Source organism: Plectropomus leopardus, chromosome 4 (genome assembly GCF_026936395.1).
Source record: "Plectropomus leopardus strain MGB_pleo_1.0 chromosome 4, ASM2693639v1, whole genome shotgun sequence".
Classification (NCBI taxonomy): Eukaryota; Metazoa; Chordata; class Actinopteri; order Perciformes; family Serranidae; genus Plectropomus; species Plectropomus leopardus.
The window spans coordinates 36,797,318-36,815,560 of NC_142179.1; the positions used below are offsets into that span (position 1 = coordinate 36,797,318).

Genomic DNA, 18,243 nt, shown 5'->3' on the forward strand with positions numbered 1-18,243 from the left:
TATTTGTCATAAAAAAAAAAAAAACTCACATCCCAGCCACCCCACTCTTCTTATAAATAAAGAACAGTCCCTAAATTCTTTGGCTGTACTGTATACTTATCAGGTGGCGTTTTTTGTTTCTTTTCTTCTAACATGATGCAGAATAAAAGATGTCTGTATTCATCTGTTTATCAAATTGGCTGATACGGCTTTAAACTAAACTTGAAGTTAGTTGAATCCTGTTTTGAGGTTATCTCGGCCTCTACCTGCTGGATAAGTTCGGTACCACATTCACCACACGGCGCCATATTAGATAGACATTATATTGCTGCGGACGAAGTGAAGGAAGGGGAGCAATTCTCCAGATGACAAGGGTGCTCGGGCCGCTGTAGGCAGTCCTCCACACACTCGAACCAACTGCTACATGGTTCACAACAAGTAGTAGTGTCAAACATCTCGGGCAGCGTAGTCCGACGCGTTTTGTTTTCGTCGTTGTTTAGCTAAGTTGCCGGCAGACATGACTACCCTGGTTCAGCGGAATTCGGGCCTCGTGCAGAGGCGGACTGAAGCCTCGCGCAACGCCGCTGACAAAGACCGTCCGTCCGGCGAGGAGGACCACGAGCCCCGACGGGGGGACGACCAGGACGACGATGATACCGGAGACTCCAAAGAAACACGTCTCACCTTGATGGAAGAAGTGCTGTTGTTAGGACTGAAGGACCGAGAGGTAATGGCAAATACACTGTGGCCTCTAACGCTGTAAAATGAAGGTAAATCTAAAGACGATGGGACGTTTACCATGCTAACGTTAGCTATATTTGCCTATCCGACGTAGCTTTAGTTAACGTTAGCATCCTTGTTTGCTAGCTGTAGCTAACAACAATAATAGGCCACAGAGGTGAACACGGAGCTGTGTAATGTCTCTTGGCGAAACGTCAGGAGGTTTTCTTTTACATTTATTGAACAGTGGTAGTCGGTGAAGTGAATATTGTTCTGTGACAAATAGTCTTTGTTGTTATGGTTTGCCTGTCGGCTAACGTTAGTGAGTTAGCTTAACTGGAAGTACGGAAAACGACTGCTAACAGTGACCGGTGAAATTCTAATACCGTGAGATTGGTTAATAATCTGTTAGGATAAATGCACGTTTCCAAGCATTCTGTATGTCGCACGGTGAGCCATTTTATCTGCTGCTGCTTTAGAGTCATTTTGTAATGTGACCTTATCACTAATTAAACAGACGAGTACACACAGAGGGAGAGGGAGACAGTAACGTTAGTACCAATACCCATTTTTTCCTGTTTTGTTTATTTTTGTCCTCATCTCTTGCCACTGGAGTTAATTAGGATTTGTTGACACTGTTAAAAAAATATGTAAAGCTCAAGTGAAAGCCAACATTTACAAATGACTCTAAAATGCATTGTAATCATCATAAGTGTACACAGTTGAGTATTGAGTTTTAATGGTAGTTTGAATGGAGACCATCTGTGTCAAACCAAGGTGAGACAGGTAATTTTTAAATGCCTGAGGAGCTTTCAACAGGTGTCCATTTCCTTTCCAAAACTTTAAAACAGTAAGCTGACATCATGAAGAAAGATCAACATTCAAAACATATACTTTACAATTTTACAACAAATTGCTAGTCTTTTTTTGTCAGTGTCAAATAATTGTGCTTTGTCCATCTATATTACATTTTGACACATTTCAGTCTTACAGTTAACACTGTCAAAGTACTCTAGAAAGAAAATGTGACATTTCCCATCCTAGTGATGTATATAACTATGTATACCTAACCAGCATTTTTTCATTTTATACTGCATAGTCTCCACCCCTTTATCTGCAGATTTACTCATAAAGAGATGAGACACTGTTTAATCTATAGAAATCTGATAGGGATATTTTGTAGATTTTCAACCAGCTTTGTAACCAAACAATAAGGGTAGTATGTGTAGATGAACAGTGGCAAACTTCTCTATACCTTACCATTGTCTAAATAACCCCCTAACTCTGGCAAAACAACCCAAAATTACATAATTTATGCTATTTGGCAAAGTATTGCTGGCTTTTGTTGCTGTTGGAACTGCAGGCTGTACTTCCACAATTTCGTATTGCCTGTAGGATCAAGAGACTTACATACTTCTCTCTATCTGTCAAACTTGGGCCAAAATCCTATCATATGTTAAACTTGGAAGAGGTGATCAAATAGAGCAAGATAATGTTATTGCATTGCCCATTTTTCCCTAAAATGATTTCAGAAACATAATTTAACACCCTGTATAGCTGTAATAGCAAGAGTTTGTGAACAGGAAGCGGGTGCCACGCTGCTTCCTGCAAAGTGAAATCATAAACTGAGATCAGACAGTAAAACTAAGCAGCGCTGATGTAAAACGTAAACCAATATTCTGTGACTGCGTTGCATATTTCTCACCTCAAATGTTTTCAGTAACATGTTTTAGCTTACCATTCATCTGGAATACATGATTGCCAGACACCATTGTTTAAATGTCACCCACCAACGGGCGCGTTTATTGTTCTTCTGTAACACACTGCATTCTGGTAGTTGTAGGTTTTCTACCTGTTGAGCATCTGTTTTCTCAAGTCATATAGCACCAACTTCAGAAGTATTTGTGTCTTTCTACTGCAGAGACACCTTAGTGTTATGTGAGGACTGTCTTTATGTCCAGAAATACTTTGGTGACATTGGATTGCCTTGCATTTATAGGTTCATTTACTGCTTGGACCACAAGTCTCAATCACAGCCTTGCTGACTTTTTTCTTTAACTGAAGCCAGACATGGCCTCATGGGTACTGAGGCATGTTGGTACAAATGCCTGTTAACAATGATGTACTTACTATTGTCTCTATCACCGATTACTAGATTGTCAATTGTCAAAGATTTGGCTTTTTAAGCCATTCACAAATGGCCATGATTTTCCTTCTAGCTTGCAGTCGTCTGTCTCCATTTTATATTCAGTCTCTAGTCAGATGCCTGAAGGAGAACACGCACATACAAAGGTGGTGTTGTCAAAATGTAATGCCAGCTCAGCAGCTGTAATGTTTGGGCCAGCGAGTACAGATTCAGTGCCATACTATGGATGCCAAAAAGTGTTACAACCATTCCATCTGTATGTGCTTAAAATGTTATAGCGTCTTAAATTCAACTTTTAAAATGTCAGGCCTTCAAAGTCGTTAAATAGTCTTGAATTTGAATTTGTGAGGTCTTAACTTGCCACAGACATTCGACTTAATTCCATGTATTATTTTTAATTTTTTAAAGTGAGTCAAGCTCCTCTGCATGAAATTCCAAATTTCTGATCTTAAAAATCTTTCAATCTACCACTGAACCTTATACTGTCCTTTACTTTATATTTCCACCAACCTGTTGGCAAAATGCAGACTAACCTAAGTCACTCCAATAACCATATTAGAGCTTTGATCGTAGCCCAAAATGTCCGGCCTGACCCTACATAAACCCGCAAAGTTTCTGTTCAAGCCCAACCCGAGCCTGACCCACAGGAGCAGTTTTGGGCCCGAAGCCCGATAAAAATCTGAATTTTTACTGTCAAAATAGGCCTATAGTATATTATACTTTATATTTAACAGATGCACAGTTAGAGATGTACTGCGTACATGTTGATCACCTCTCTCCACTGCAAGTTATGCACATCTCTTCCACTGCAGGGGAGGGAGAAGCAGAAACTGCCAACCAATTTGCCTTGCAGCCATTCTTTCTCTTTCTCTTGTTTTCTGTCCCTCTCTCGTCTGCGCTCTGTCTCTTCCACGGTTCTCTACATGTCATTCTCTCTCTCTCTCTCTCTCTCTCTTTCTTTCTCTCTCTTTGCTTCTTGATTCAGTCCATTAAAAATCCTGCCAAAGTGTCATTTAAGCATTAAACAGTTCACAAGTTTCATATAAATAAATAAATAAATGTTAATTTGGCAAGAACCCGACCTGATTCAAGCCTGAGGCAGTAGAGAGTGGGCCATCAAGTTGGGCAGAGAATTAAAGCTCTAAACCATATTCCTGCAAAAAATGTACCTCTGCATGGGACTACATGCATAGTTCTTATCTTTATACCAGCCTGCAATGCTTGAATAAAAAAATACGATTGGTCTTAAATTTGTTTAAAAATCATCTTGCAAACGTCATAAAAAGCATTAAATGTAGGTGTCTGATATGTGTAGACACTGTGATTTATCAGTTAGCCTTCCTGGGTCAAGTGAACTCTTTTGTTAGTATAAACTGAACTTTTGTAAATGCATGATAATTTTCTGACAAACCAGCTTGCAAATAATGTGTTTCCATGATGTAGGGCTACACCTCGTTCTGGAATGACTGCATTTCATCAGGGCTGCGAGGGTGCATGCTGATTGAACTGGCCCTGCGAGGACGTCTTCAGCTGGAAGCTTGTGGCATGAGGAGGAAAGGTCTGCTGGCCAGGAAGGTAGGACACATATTTCTTTTTACTATATAAATAGTTCCGTCTGGTGCTCTTTGTTTTCCGCCTCACCTTAACGCATGTTGGGTGAGGCATGTGCATATTTGCAAAGAAGCATGACCAACTCCAGAAATCTCATAACAACACCTAAACTCTCAACTGTTCCATATTCCTTCATCTTTACTGGTGGCCTGACATCAGCAGACAAAATCACAAATGCAAGTCAGTCTGGGACCTCTCAGTTAATTTTATCTCCAGCAGGCATTATCAATGGCTGTAAATGCCTCTGGATGCAATTAGGTAGACCTACAACCAATCAGAGCAAAAAACATGTAAGGTAGCGCTGAAGAACAGGCGAATGTAAACTTGGACTGCACGATTCTTACTAAAATGTGAATTAAGATTCTGTCACACAATAGTGTGGGGGTGGGGGTGTCAACAAAAAAAATGTTTTGCACCCATAGTCTGAGATGTTTACTGTGCAGACAGGGCTTTAAAAAGACCACATTCTATAAGACATATCAAAGTGCTTGACTTACATAACATATATCAAAGTGCTGGACTTAAACTTAAAAGTCTCTTGTAACAAAAAAAAGCAAACTCATGTCTCTTATCCTCTCCTAGTTTTGAACATCAGAATGATGAATTTAAATGCTGCTGAATGAATAAATCAAATATAAACAGCTTTATAATAAATAACACATGCACTGACCATAAAGGTTTAATAAATAGTGCAAGTGCATGATGCGCTTGTTGTAAGTAAAGCCGCTGATGTTTCATGTCTTAAAAATTCTTCACAATAAAAGTCCAAAACTGTTTTGTTATTTAGTAATTTGTTTTTAGTCATGTGATCCTAATGATACGCAAAGGTCAGATGATGGGCAGGATGTGAAAAACACCGGTTGGAAATGGAGGAAAGTGAAAACTCTCAAGCTTTATATGGACCTGCATGCTGCAGCTATCATCCGAAAATTTCTAAAAACATTGGGTACGATCCCTACACTTTCCGGCAAGGTGATTTTTCCATGGGTCGACCAATTTACCTGGCATGAAGGCGATCGGTATCACAAATGACTTAGTCCTGTAGACCTCCTATGACACGGCGAGCCATCAAGGTGTACAAGAGTCTTAAGGCTTATAACTATTTGTGTGTGCGTCAATGACACTAGCCAAAAAATGACAACATCACATCAGAAGGCTATTTTTTTTTTTTTTTTCATGTTTGAAATAAAGATTAATTCACTCATTCTGCAGGTTGTCAGTCATCGTCAGCAACACGCCCCATATCAGATAAATAGTTGTGATTGGCTCAGAGCAGGCCAGGTCTGTGAGGAAAATCTGTCTCATCAGGAGAGGAGCCCGATGCATCTGTCAAAGCAAATAAAACATGAGCTAGATCATCTGTTTCCCAGGCTACTTTATAGACTACGTTAAAGTAAAGTGCAGAGTGAAAGTGAGTGAGGGAAAAGGAGTTTGCCATTTATTTTCATAACCTTCACAGGTCAACTAATCAATGAAATTATTGAAAACATTTTTTTTAATCAAGCAGAAATGTTCGATTATCATTACTCATAGATTCTGCAATGTGAGCATTTTCTGCTTTTCTCTGTTTGATGTCATAGTGAAGTGAATATGTTTGGGTTTTGGGCTGTTGCTTGGACGAAACAAAGAATTCAGCTTGGGCTTTAAGGAGACTGTGACAAATGAATTAATAATGAAAGTCAAGTTTAGTTAGAGTTCTAGTTGAGTGAGTGAACTGCAAAACAAGCTATATACATATTAGCTGTAAGCAGTTTCAGTGTCTTATGTGCCAGTGAATGTCACTTGGCCATGTGAGCAGAGTATTGAGTTCAAAGAAAAAAGACATTTTGTATGTATTTCAGTGACTGTCCTGATAACTATGGCTGCGTTCATTCTATAATTCGCAGGTGATTTGTAAGTCAGATGCTCCAACAGGTGACGTGCTCCTGGATGAAGCACTTAAACACATCAAAGACACCCAGCCTCCGGAGACGGTGCAGAGCTGGATCGAACTGCTCAGTGGTGAGTTCAGCTGCTTCATCGCCCCTCAGCCCCACACTGTTTCTGTATGTATGGAGACTAGGAAAGTAACAATACACATATTTGTAACAAACCATCACGGTACAGGCACTTCCAGTTCAGTCCGGAGTTGGACCGCAATCTATAAATATTAATAATAATTAATTTATCTCATCCTTATACCCTTTTACCCATCCTTCAACCTCAAAGATGTAGCAGGATTAAGGACAAATGTCATTTCACTTTTTAAACTTTGTTTAAAAAGTCTCTAATGAATTTACCTTCTCAATAACATTAGAATATACAGAATTGTTTGATTATGGAACTTAAAACTTAATGTTAGAGTTCGCACAGAATGTGGCGGACCGTTTAGTCTCCGGCTCACGCTTGTGCAGTAAAAGCGAGTAACAGCATGCTAAAGTTAGCATAGCCCAGCCTGGATGGCAAGTGAATGGGATGGCTAATGCTAACAGGAGCAAGAAGCCAAAAGTTGAGGACACTCCGGGGTCATTCATATCACCTGTGTGGGATCTCTTTGATTTCCCATGAAATACAAAAAGGGAGAAAGACATGACAAAACCAGTGGGCCAACATTGTTCAGTGGCAATTAGCTATGCATCTGGCACATGCATTTGAAACGGCACCATTTGAGTTTGAGTAACACCTCTGCAAGGAAAATAAGAGTTGTGCAAACGCTGCTCTTGATAAGTTTTTTAGTTATTGGAGAGCTTAGGAGTTTGTAGCAGTATTCTGCTGTATTTTTAGACATTTTATTTTGTATGTTTAATTTCATTTGAAACACTTGCTGAGTCACTAACAGCTGACAACTGTTTAACTGTTATTTTTCAACTAAATAAACTAATGTTCTTACTTAACGACGACCAGTTTTTTGCACTTTCCTCCTTAACTGAGAACCAAACTGTATCATGACTTCAAAATTGAGGTACCAAACTGTGATTTTTTTGTACCGTTACACCCCTAACGGAGAGATACAAACAATGCCATCAGACCACGTGGGGATTCTTAACTTAATGGGCTGGGCAATATATAGATATTATATTATAATAGCCATATCGTCATATGAGACTCGATATCCTTCTTGAAATCTAATAAAGACACAGTGGTGTTGAAACTAAAGCTGTAAATGGATCCATGCACTTTAGTTCTTTTCTCTCCCTTGGAAAGTCTCTGTGAGCTTAAAGTAACCTGATTGGGATGCAAACATGGATGATGTGCACGAACACTGTTTCGTGAGAGGAGATGACGTCTCAGATTTTGAAAATTGTAACAACCTAAGTGTTGTCTCTGCTTTGTTTCAAAGGCTATGCTACAGCAAAGTAAATTTTCTGAACTCATCAGACTGTTTTAGCTGTTCTATTATTGGGTTTTACTTGGATGTATCAATCCGCATCGAAATATCAAATAAGCAGCGATCACGTATCATCAATGTTAAGTGAAAACATGTATCCATATCATCCTCTTTTGGATGGACCCTTATTTTCAAATTCTGTGTCACCGTCACACAGTGTCAGGAAGATGATGGCAGGCAGACAAGAGCAAGACGATGAGGATAATTTCATCTATTCCAGGAATAAATCATCAACGTGGAAATGTTTTTGGAGAAACTAAGAGTCAACAGAGCACATGTCATATGTAAACAACTTTTTGTAACTGCAACATTAGCTGCTTGAAATCCATCCATGCTATTCTGTCAGGAGATGCAGTGACTTAAACCAGCAGTGAGTAAGAGAAAGCATAAAGAATACACGTAAACTGGTTAAGTTACGAGTATAGGAAAAGTCAGCCATCCTCTAAGCTAATTTTTGCAATGTAAAATGCTATAGGCTTATGCTGATAATGTTAGCTTTGAGTATATGTTGGAGAAACATGACTTCCAAACAGACAGCTGTTTAGTCTATGATCTTTTAGTTTAGTTTAGTTTAGACTTTGTTAAAAGATCTTGTTGTTAATCCACATTTAGTGGATTTTGGAAGAAGTTTCTAACTGAGCTAACAGTGTTAGCATAGGGCTGTGCGATATGCCAAAAAATGTTATCACAATAAAATATTTTATATTGGTTAATATAGACAATTTTAGTACTACAAAAGTTAAATGATTTTATTCAGGTTTAACCTTTTCAAACCTGGAGTGACAACACTTTTCTTACGCTGCTTTCAGACACCTTTCATTGGTATTTTAACCTTTGAACCTTGAGCAAATTGTGGTGATTTCTTTCAAAATGCATGGTGGAAAAGGCAATGGGCAACTTGGTAAACGATGTTCCACAAATTGCAATAAATTAGTATATTTAGAAAATTGTTTTAAAAAGCAAAGAGAAACTGTATAGAGAACTGTATAAAAAAACCCTATGGAAACTATGTTTAAAATGATCACAATTATATATTTGAAATTATGTAACAGCATTATCATAATTTTTAGTGGCCTTTCAAGGTAATTTCCTTTTTTGTTGTTTTTTTTAATAAAAGTTTTTAACTTATTTTCAGGTAATTTTCTTGTACTATTTCTTGCAGAATTTTGGATCATTTCTTCTTTCATTGGTCATTGCCTTCTTCCCATGTTTTGAAAGACATTTAAGCCAATTAGCTCTGGTTTCAAAGGGTTAAAGGCAAAATTTTTCCTCCTGAGTGAAAGTTGAAGAAAGCTTGTGGTTTCAACTATTTATTGTCAGAGCATGATAAGCATTTCCAAATAGCAGAATATTTCACAAATCTGAGGTAGATATAAAACAATTCTGATTAAAATGTCAATAAATAGAACAAAGCAGTCTTAGTTCTTGTCAGGAGCCTGTCAAACTCTTTGTACAGATGGTTCTAAGCTTTTTGTGTTTTATCTGACAATATGGAAGGAATTAATGGACAAAACCAAAATCTCTAACTGTGGCCAGTGTGTAATTTCTGCTGTTTCTAAATCAAAAGAATAACAAAAGATTGATTTGGATAAAGTGGTGAAATAATGTGGTGTCATTTATTGCTGATAAAAACATGACTCAGGTGTAAATCATGGGCACGGATGAGGAGTAGATTGTAGAAGATTGTAGAAATGTGTTTATTTAATTATAAGAATACTTTCTTTAACTTTATTATAACAGTTTTTTTTCTTTATTTAACCTAATTATTCAACAGTTGCTACTTTATTTAACTTTTTTGTAACTAATTAAAATAGTGCTTTAGTAGTCTACATTAGTTTAGATATTTGAAAATATCAAGATATTTATTGTACATCCCTATATATATATATATATATATATATATATATATATATATATATATATAGTTTAAACTGTATTGCCCAGCCCTATGTCTCAGACTCTAGTACTGACTGTTTTGTCTTTGTCACAGCACCATTTTATTGATGAGATTATCACGTTTTAGTGACAGCTTTAACTGTCTTTTGCTGTATTGGCTCGTTTTTAGGAGAGACGTGGAACCCACTAAAGCTCCATTATCAACTGCGCAATGTCCGTGAACGGCTGGCCAAAAACCTGGTGGAAAAAGGCGTCCTCACCACCGAGAAGCAGAACTTCCTGCTTTTTGACATGACCACACATCCTCTGACCAACAACAACATCAAGCAGCGGCTCATCAAGAAGGTCCAGGAGGCCGTACTGGACAAGTGGGTGAACGACCCACATCGAATGGACAAGCGGCTGCTCGCGCTCATCTTCTTAGCCCATTCCTCCGACGTCCTGGAAAATGCCTTCGCCCCGCTGCTAGACGACCAATACGACCTTGCCATGAAGAGAGTGCGGCAGCTGCTGGAACTGGAGCCCGAGGGGGAGAGCATGAAGGCCAACGCCAACGAGCTGCTATGGGCTGTGGTGGCCGCCTTCACCAAATGAGGGTACCACAAAGAGGACAGCAAGCAGTTGTGGCATTCAAGTGGCATTGTACTCTTGGGGTAGAAATCAGACCCTGACATGGTGACAGATGACCCATGCCTGGACTTTTAGAATGGGCTGCCCTCTTTTCTCATCCCTCTCCTTCCATCATTTTCTTTTCCTTGCAGATAACTGTCCATGTTAATCCTTCATGTCCCCCCCACCCCCACCCCCATGTGTCGTTTGTGTTCACTTTTGCTAAAAAAAGAAATTAACTCTCCTGGAGCTCTGATTAAGGTGGCTGGTGATGATATGGGTAAGGCTGAAATCAAGATGTCGATTCATATCCTCTTTATTTTCTATATCTTTGGAACTCTCGGAGGTATGGTAGGTATGGCACAGGTTCCTCAAGGTAGCATCCGGACTCACCTACGACTGAAATAACCCACCAGGATGTACATGTACCAATCCATGTACAGGGCAGTGATGCTGTATAGGAAAGAAAGATTAGCTGATACTCCTGTCAAGTCTTTAAATGGATATCTTCTTCCAAATGTGATTGAAGTTTATGGATATGATGTATTTGGTGTCGCAGCATTCTTTGACTTTCAAATCAAGTTCTGGGAGAAAACTAATGTGGTCAGACTGAAAGTCTGAGTCCACTACCTAGTAGAGTATCCTCAGTTGATACCTCTTAATCCATCCAATGCATACACCTGCTGATCCTGTGCAGGGATGCTTGGGGCTGGAGACTGCTACAGCTCAGACTGGCTGAGGGTAAGGCTACACCCTGGACATGTTGCCAGTACAGGGCTGATGCATACATACAGCCCACCTGACCTGCATGTCTTTGGACTGTTAAAGGAGAGACCCATGCAGGCACTTGGAAAAAATCCCAAATCCACACAACTGCCTGCTGGATCGGAACTGAGGATTTTCTCAGTGTGAGGCGACAGCGCTAACCACTGAGCCACCATGCCGCCCTACATTCCATCCCTTTTGGTCAAACGTTGCGTGAAAGATCATTCATTCGACAGCAAGGACAATAAGCCTGCACATGCATGGACACAGACAGTCCCGGGCAGATGGAGCGCTGACCTCTGTGACTTATCAGTTAATTAGACCTCAGCCCCATTGAATATTTTGGGAAAAACTTTTAAAAATGAAAAGCCAAAATCTGGAGATCATCATTAGACAGACTTGTGAAGGGCATTCCGTAAAACAGTGCTGGAATAATACAAATTCCAGAGCTCTGCAAACATGATAATGGAAGGAAAAATAAAAATACTAAATATTAATGAACCTTTCTGTCATAAATAAGTGAAAATAGCTCACACTGTTTTAATGTCTTCTGGACAGTTTTTTTTATTTACATTGAAACCTGAATTTGGTGCAGAACTCAGATTGTATCTCAGTAGATGCACTTTCAAAATGTGAGCATGTCTGATAGAAACCAGGTTACATTCAGCAACTCAGTATGTGTTTTCTGAATGGGTACAGTTTTAGTCTGGGTTCACAGTCATCTCCATGGTAAAACAAATGGCCCTAAAAATGTGTAATGTATGGGATTTGGTCACATCAGCTATCACAGCTTTTAACTGTGTTAGCTGATTATGACCCATATGGAAAAAAGACCAGTGGATGTTGAAGATCAAATTAGTATTTTAGTGGTGGAAACAAACTCAGGAAAGCAGACCCAATAATTGCCAGCTACGTTTGTTAGCAGAATTCAAATACACACATAGTGTTTACCTATTAGTACATTTAATTAAAAATGAAGTTATCGATCGGTTTTAATGCGGAAGAAAATTAATTTATGGTGATCTTTTCCTCAGCTTTTGGGTTTCTGCTATGCTACCTGCACCCGATTTTAGAAGCAAAACACCAAACAAGTCATTTACCCATTTTGTGAAAAATGTGAAGATGAATGTGAATTTCAGCTTTTCTACAGTACAGGGAGAGGTCCAGGATGTGTTTGGTGAATTTAAAACAAACTGGAGCACACATAAGCTGCTTCAACAGCTCCCTCAAAAATTAAATTAAAGGGAAACTTAAGTCATTTTCAAACTGGACCCTATTTTTCCATGTTTTTGTGTCATAAGTGACAAAAGGAGACAATTTTTTAAAGTAAGTCCAGTACGGAGAGAGAGTGCTGCAGCCACCAAACAGGCTGCAGTGTCATAGTGCACTTATTATGCTCACTAAAGTGCCTGTGTTGCTGTTGACAGGCTCAGATTGTTAGTGTCTGATAACATTACGGGAAAGGGACCAAGTCTTGCTCATGGGGAAGACTCAAAATCTCATGTGGGGTCACCTGTTGTGGGAAAAAAACAACAGTGGCAACATTCGCCAGATTTAGATACCATGGTGGTGGGAAGAGTTTGTTGAGAAAAAGATTTTTGATGTCATGGGTAAAGATTTAGCTGATTTCGACAATGCAGAAAACATAAATTTCAGAACGAGACTTCTCCTTTAGCTAGACTTGGTTAAGAAAACGTGTTTCTCTGTAGGGTCCATTCTCTGTTTTCAGACACTCAAAATAAACAAAAACAGGCTCTCTTAAGCCTCATTCCCACTGCACAAAAAACCTGCTAACACCCATTAATATCTGGCTTTTTAATGCAGTGAGAATGCATGCGATCGGCATTCACACCCGTCTTTGCATGGACACACCAACAAAACAATACACACACACACTGCAGCTGACAGAAAGGCAAGCTCGTGTGCTGCCACGGTGTGTTCACTGGCAGTGGGAATGCAGTCCATTGCCTATATTAAGGGTGTTCTCTCGTGTTGGAAAAACCCTAATTTTGGTGTTAAAGGGGAATAAAGAAATGTTTCATTTCTCTGTAGGGTCCATTCTCTAATGTTTTCAGACACTCATAGTGATAATTAGCCTGTCAGTGGCAAAAACAAGCTCTTTTAGCGGACGTATGTTGACTGTGCTGAATTGCCCGCATGGATTATATTCCAGCGTTCTTTCAATACCAGTAGCCATGTGGACACAAAAACATGGAAAGATTAGTTCTGGGTTGAAAAAATAATTTGTTTTATTTAAGTCGTGCACTTTCCAAAACTGTCTGATTTACATGATTTGGTGTGTCTTGTCTGTATTCAAACACATGGAAATGCAAAACAATACATGTTATTGGGAGCTTTGGAGTGATTTTTGACCAACACCTTCTGTGTGCAGTGACACAGCATCCCAAAGTCCTGTTTTAGGTGGTTCGAGCCCTGTTTTAATTACTGTCCACGTATCCAGTGCTTGAGTCAAAGGGTTGACCAGCTAGCACATAGTATATTTGTAAATCAGACAGCTTCAGAGTTGTTGAAAGTTGTATTTTTCCATGCCTTATGGAGCTACATTAGCAGTTTTTTATGTCTCCAGTCTTTGTTAAACTTGGCAAAACATATTCCAGACCTGTCGTTGTCTGAATGCAGAGCTGAAATAGATATTGATCTTCTCATGTAAGCGTGGGCTTAGCGGAAAGCAAGTGCATATCCTAAACTGTCAGCAGTTCTCAAATGTTCAGAGTCTTACTCTGCAGTTAACTTGCAAATGCTCTCCAAATAAATCCACTGTGTTTACTTAACCCTGAGAAAATCTGATGGATGATCCGACCCGCTCACCAAAGTCTAATCGGAAGAATCAAAGGATCAGCTCACATTCCAGATGTTGATGTATATACTTGTGTATTTTGACAGCCACAAATTCAAAGGACATTCTCATCACATTTGCACTTAGCTTTCCAAAATCTATCATGGTTCAGCTGCACTGTCGTTCAAACTGTTGGACATTGTGCTTGAAAACATTTGTCAAAGCCTTTTCACCACAAACCATACCTTGCTCTTAATTTCATACTGCCTCAATTTTTTATGACTTTTTATTTTGGCATTTGTTTAACTGTTCTCTGTTTTAACACAACTTTTGCTACTCGACCTCATGGAGCTTGTGAAAGACGTTGCTTTATTACAGATGGCCTCCCTCTGATATTGTATGTAGCAAAGGGCTGGGACTGATCAGCAAGTGATCGTGGGACAAGAGAAGAGGTGACCAAGAGGTTTATGCATCAGAAAGTCACCTCAACTTTGCGGAATGAATATGAGATTATATATGTTATCTAAATAAAGGGACCTCTAGTCTGTGTACTTTCTTTGACCCTAGAAAATAAACCAAGAGCTTGGAAGTGCCTAATCATACAACTGATTTTTAAGTTTTATTTGAAGCTTGTGAACACGTCTTTGTCCCATCTGAGGACTCAGGTTTTGCTCCTGCCATGTTGATGTTTTTATGAGATCATTGGACCAATCCCATTTCTTATTTTTATGCTGCGTTGCATTGCAGGTTGGAAGGTGAAAATGCCATGTTGTTTTTTCCGACTTCTGATTCCAATTTGGCAACATGCAGATTCATTGATGTAGGTGGATAACAGAAGGCAGGTTTCCATTAACCCTCAAACTGCACAAATTGAAATTGCAAATACATGTCAAATGGAAACGTGTCAATTTTGGAAAAAAATCCTGTTTATCACAAAGAAGTGTTTACACTTACATGAGGTGGTATTTCGATTTTTAAAAAAAGGCATATTTCGCAAAACTGCAATGGAAACTTTTTTTTCCTTTTGTAGCTCATATGATGTGCAACACTGGGTGGTGGTAATGCGACTTTATGGATGCCAACCACCATTAATCCCATATAATAATAAAAAGGCGCAGTAACATAACATTCTAGAAAACATGGAGAAAGAGACCAAGATCTTCTTAACACTTATACGAGACAACGAAATTACGGCAATATTAGATTAGCTTTATCGAGTGGCTGCAATAGACATTAACCTGCTAATTTTTTTGAACATCCATCACCTTGCTTCACAGAATGCTATCACGAGAGGAAAACCAGGTAACATCGCAAGAGTAGTCGCATAATATCACTCAGTGAAAACGCAGTCACCTCGCAATTGTCTTTTATGGAAATTTTGAAAATATGGCTTAAAATTTTGTGCAAATATGTAATGGAAACCCACTTAGAGGTGAGAGGAGTAGGCTAATAGGCTGCTACATGCTACAAAGACTTCTATCAAACACAGAGCAACTGAATGGAAATGCCACTACAAAGTCATTATAGCACCTTTCACATCACAAACACTACATAAAAGTAAAACTTGACAAACAGGTAATTCTGCTGCCCATTCACTAAGCTATGTAACTATGTTAATTACTTAATGAGAGTTCTGTGATTATTTACATTACTTTTTGATTACTTTTTAAACATGTTTTCAAGTAGGCAAAAAAATGTACAGCATAGGCTCTGCCAAAAGCAGGCATTCCTGCACAGAAAAGATGCAAAGCGACAGAATGAAAGTTTTATTTTACATATATACTTTATACTGTAAAGAATACTTTCAGATCCAACCTCTCTGTAATAACCAACATTTCATTTAATTTTGATTTGATTAGTTACTGTAGTTTAATTATATATTTATTCTCAGTAACTGATTGCAATTACATTTATTTTGTAATGCAATTACATGTAACTCATTAAGTGTAATAACTCCTCAACACTGGTCAAATGCCATAAATATTTCAGGCAGGGGTGCCACATGTAAATGTGCACTGTAAAATCTTTCTTAAAAGAATCTGGGAAAGCAATTGCCTTAAAAAAGAAAAGTAAAAATAAAATTGTATAATTGTATATAACCGTAGTTTATGTTTACTTTATATCTAATTAAGCTTACTAAAAATGTAGCTGTATTTACCTAATTTTCTGAAGTTGTTGCAACATAAAATGAGAAGTGTAATTAACTTGTTCTGAGTGTTTGCAGCTTCACTAAACCAAGTTAGTCCAACTTCACTTGATCATGATAAAGAGGATTTTGCCGATGATGAAGTCAGCAGATACTGTATGAGTTCTGTTGCTAACAAATAACTAGCTACTCAGTTATATGTTAAAAACAGTACTTATAGAATATACAAATATTCTAGTGATATACAAAATAATATTTTTTTATATGACTAGTTTGCAACCAGCAGAATGCAGATATGTAGCTCAGTAAACTTTGTTTACTGAAGTTGCTAAAAGCTTAGAAAGATTGATTAAATTAAACTTGTCATTCTTAAGTTGCAGCAACTTCACAAAATTAAGTAATCATAGCTTAACTTTAAACATATGGATATGTACAATTGGATATTAAGTAAACATAAATTAAGACTAAAATTATATGTAGTTACATGTTTCATGGCAGCTGGTTTCCTAGATTTTACAGCGTGTCTAAATATGGGATTGACATGCACAAATCAGCAATAACAATGTGAGTTGATACAATGGTTATCTTAATTTTCAAATTCTAATTAGTGAAGAATATACATTTGTGTTTTATTTCGGTGCCTGTGCAGCCATGTTTTTCGTGATGCCTTATTTGAAGTGCTTGGGCTACAGAATACAATGCAGTTGTGTGTGGCTGAAGTTGTTTTGTTGTTGTTGTTGTTATTGTTGTTTTTATTAGACAGGACGGTTTCAACATTAAAGGGGGATGACATGATGACAGCAAAGGGCAGCAGATTGGAATCAAACCCGCGGCCGCTGCAGTGGGGACATAGCCATGGGACACCAGTTCCACCAGGTGAGTTATTAAGTGCACCTGAAGTATTTTCATAAGTTTTGCCAAGTCAGCCTGTTTCATAAAAAAATAATTACAGTTATTTTTTATTCTGCATCATGTTAGGCTACTCGTCAGTACAGTGACATATTTTTTACAACCTATTGCGTTTCTCTAATACTTCTTGTCAAGAAACATCATCGTAAAATTATACAGTCCCGCCTAAGAATGTAGGAACTGCTCTTTATTTATCAGACGAAGGGGGCAGGTAAGATGTGACTTAGTTTGTTTAATTTCTTTGTTGTCTGGAAATACTTTTGCTTGAGCCTCCTTGAGTAACGTGGGAAATCCATGAGCACCCCTCTACCCTAGATTAGTTGTTAGATTTACCCTTTGATATTTGAAAGTGAAAAGATGAAGATGAAATCCTTGAGTTAAAAAAAATGCCTTGGTTTTTCTCTCTTGTTGTGCACATTAGTTTGTTGGTGCAAACAGTTTATTTTGTCAGTCCGAAATGTTCCTTGCACATGATGTGTCTAAGTTTGGAAAACCCAATAACTTCTTAACTTCCTTCTAAACCCAAAGGAATTTTGGAAAGCATGTTTTCTTCAATAACTGGGGGTCAAATAAATACAAAATACAAACAGCTACATTTGTATGGTCCTCCCCTAAGTAAAAAATAAATAAATAAATAAATAAATAAGTCAGTTCCCCTCCCCAGTGCTTAAAAATGATTTGAATTGCCTCCCCTTTTTTTACACCTCCCCCTCCTCTCTCATAAATAATAAACAGTCCCTTAGTATCCAGACCTTAACTATCAGCTAACCATGTATTTCTGTTATGCCCTCATGTCACCCAAATTAAGAATCTAATTGTGTATGAGATTTTTTGCAATCACCACCCAGCCCTGGAATTTCTTTGGTGGTACTCACAGGATTTGAAAACTGCATTAATAGAAAGTCAACATTAATGTTTCATCAGCTGCGTTGTAAGGCAGTACTCTAAAAAGACCAGTGATTGGCGCTCTTGTATCATTCATTTCATCAAGAATTTACTAGTAGTAGGTAGTTCTGAGAATTGAAAATCGTATTTTTAAATAAGATTTTTTTTTTCAGCGTCATACCATTTTACATACGGATATGAGTAGTGTTTATGACGTCTAATGGATACATCTTTAGATCTACAGTTAAATTGAAGACATTCTTTTTTTGGCCTCACATTCTAGTAGTCTGGTTCAACTATTTTACAATTATTTTCATTTATTTCTTTTATTGGTTTTCACTCAGGTGTGCCTTTACTTTAACTGGTTTATTGGATTATGTACTGTTTTATTTTATTTTGTTGTTTTTACTTGT

At 38.1% G+C, this 18,243-nt stretch overlaps 1 protein-coding gene across 1 annotated transcript; it reads left to right on the forward strand.

Moving 5' to 3' along the window:
* Positions 1-262: 262 nt before the first annotated feature.
* golph3a (golgi phosphoprotein 3a) lies at positions 263-14,495 on the forward strand. Its single transcript, XM_042488731.2, has 4 exons — positions 263-706; positions 4,289-4,420; positions 6,343-6,457; positions 9,889-14,495. Exons 1-4 carry the CDS (start codon positions 497-499, stop codon positions 10,311-10,313), a joined length of 882 nt encoding a protein of 293 aa, XP_042344665.1. The 5' UTR covers positions 263-496; the 3' UTR covers positions 10,314-14,495.
* The last annotated feature ends 3,748 nt before the right edge of the window (positions 14,496-18,243 follow it).

What these genes read in the sequence shown, in the direction of transcription:
- golph3a (XM_042488731.2), top strand. Translation starts at nt 497, where the DNA reads ATGACTACCCTGGTTCAGCGGAATTCGGGCCTCGTGCAGAGGCGGACT. An exon ending in TAGGACTGAAGGACCGAGAG is followed by an intron (nt 707 to 4,288) that starts GTAATGGCAAAT and finishes TCCATGATGTAG; the next exon opens with GGCTACACCTCGTTCTGGAA. An exon ending in AAGGTCTGCTGGCCAGGAAG is followed by an intron (nt 4,421 to 6,342) that starts GTAGGACACATA and finishes TATAATTCGCAG; the next exon opens with GTGATTTGTAAGTCAGATGC.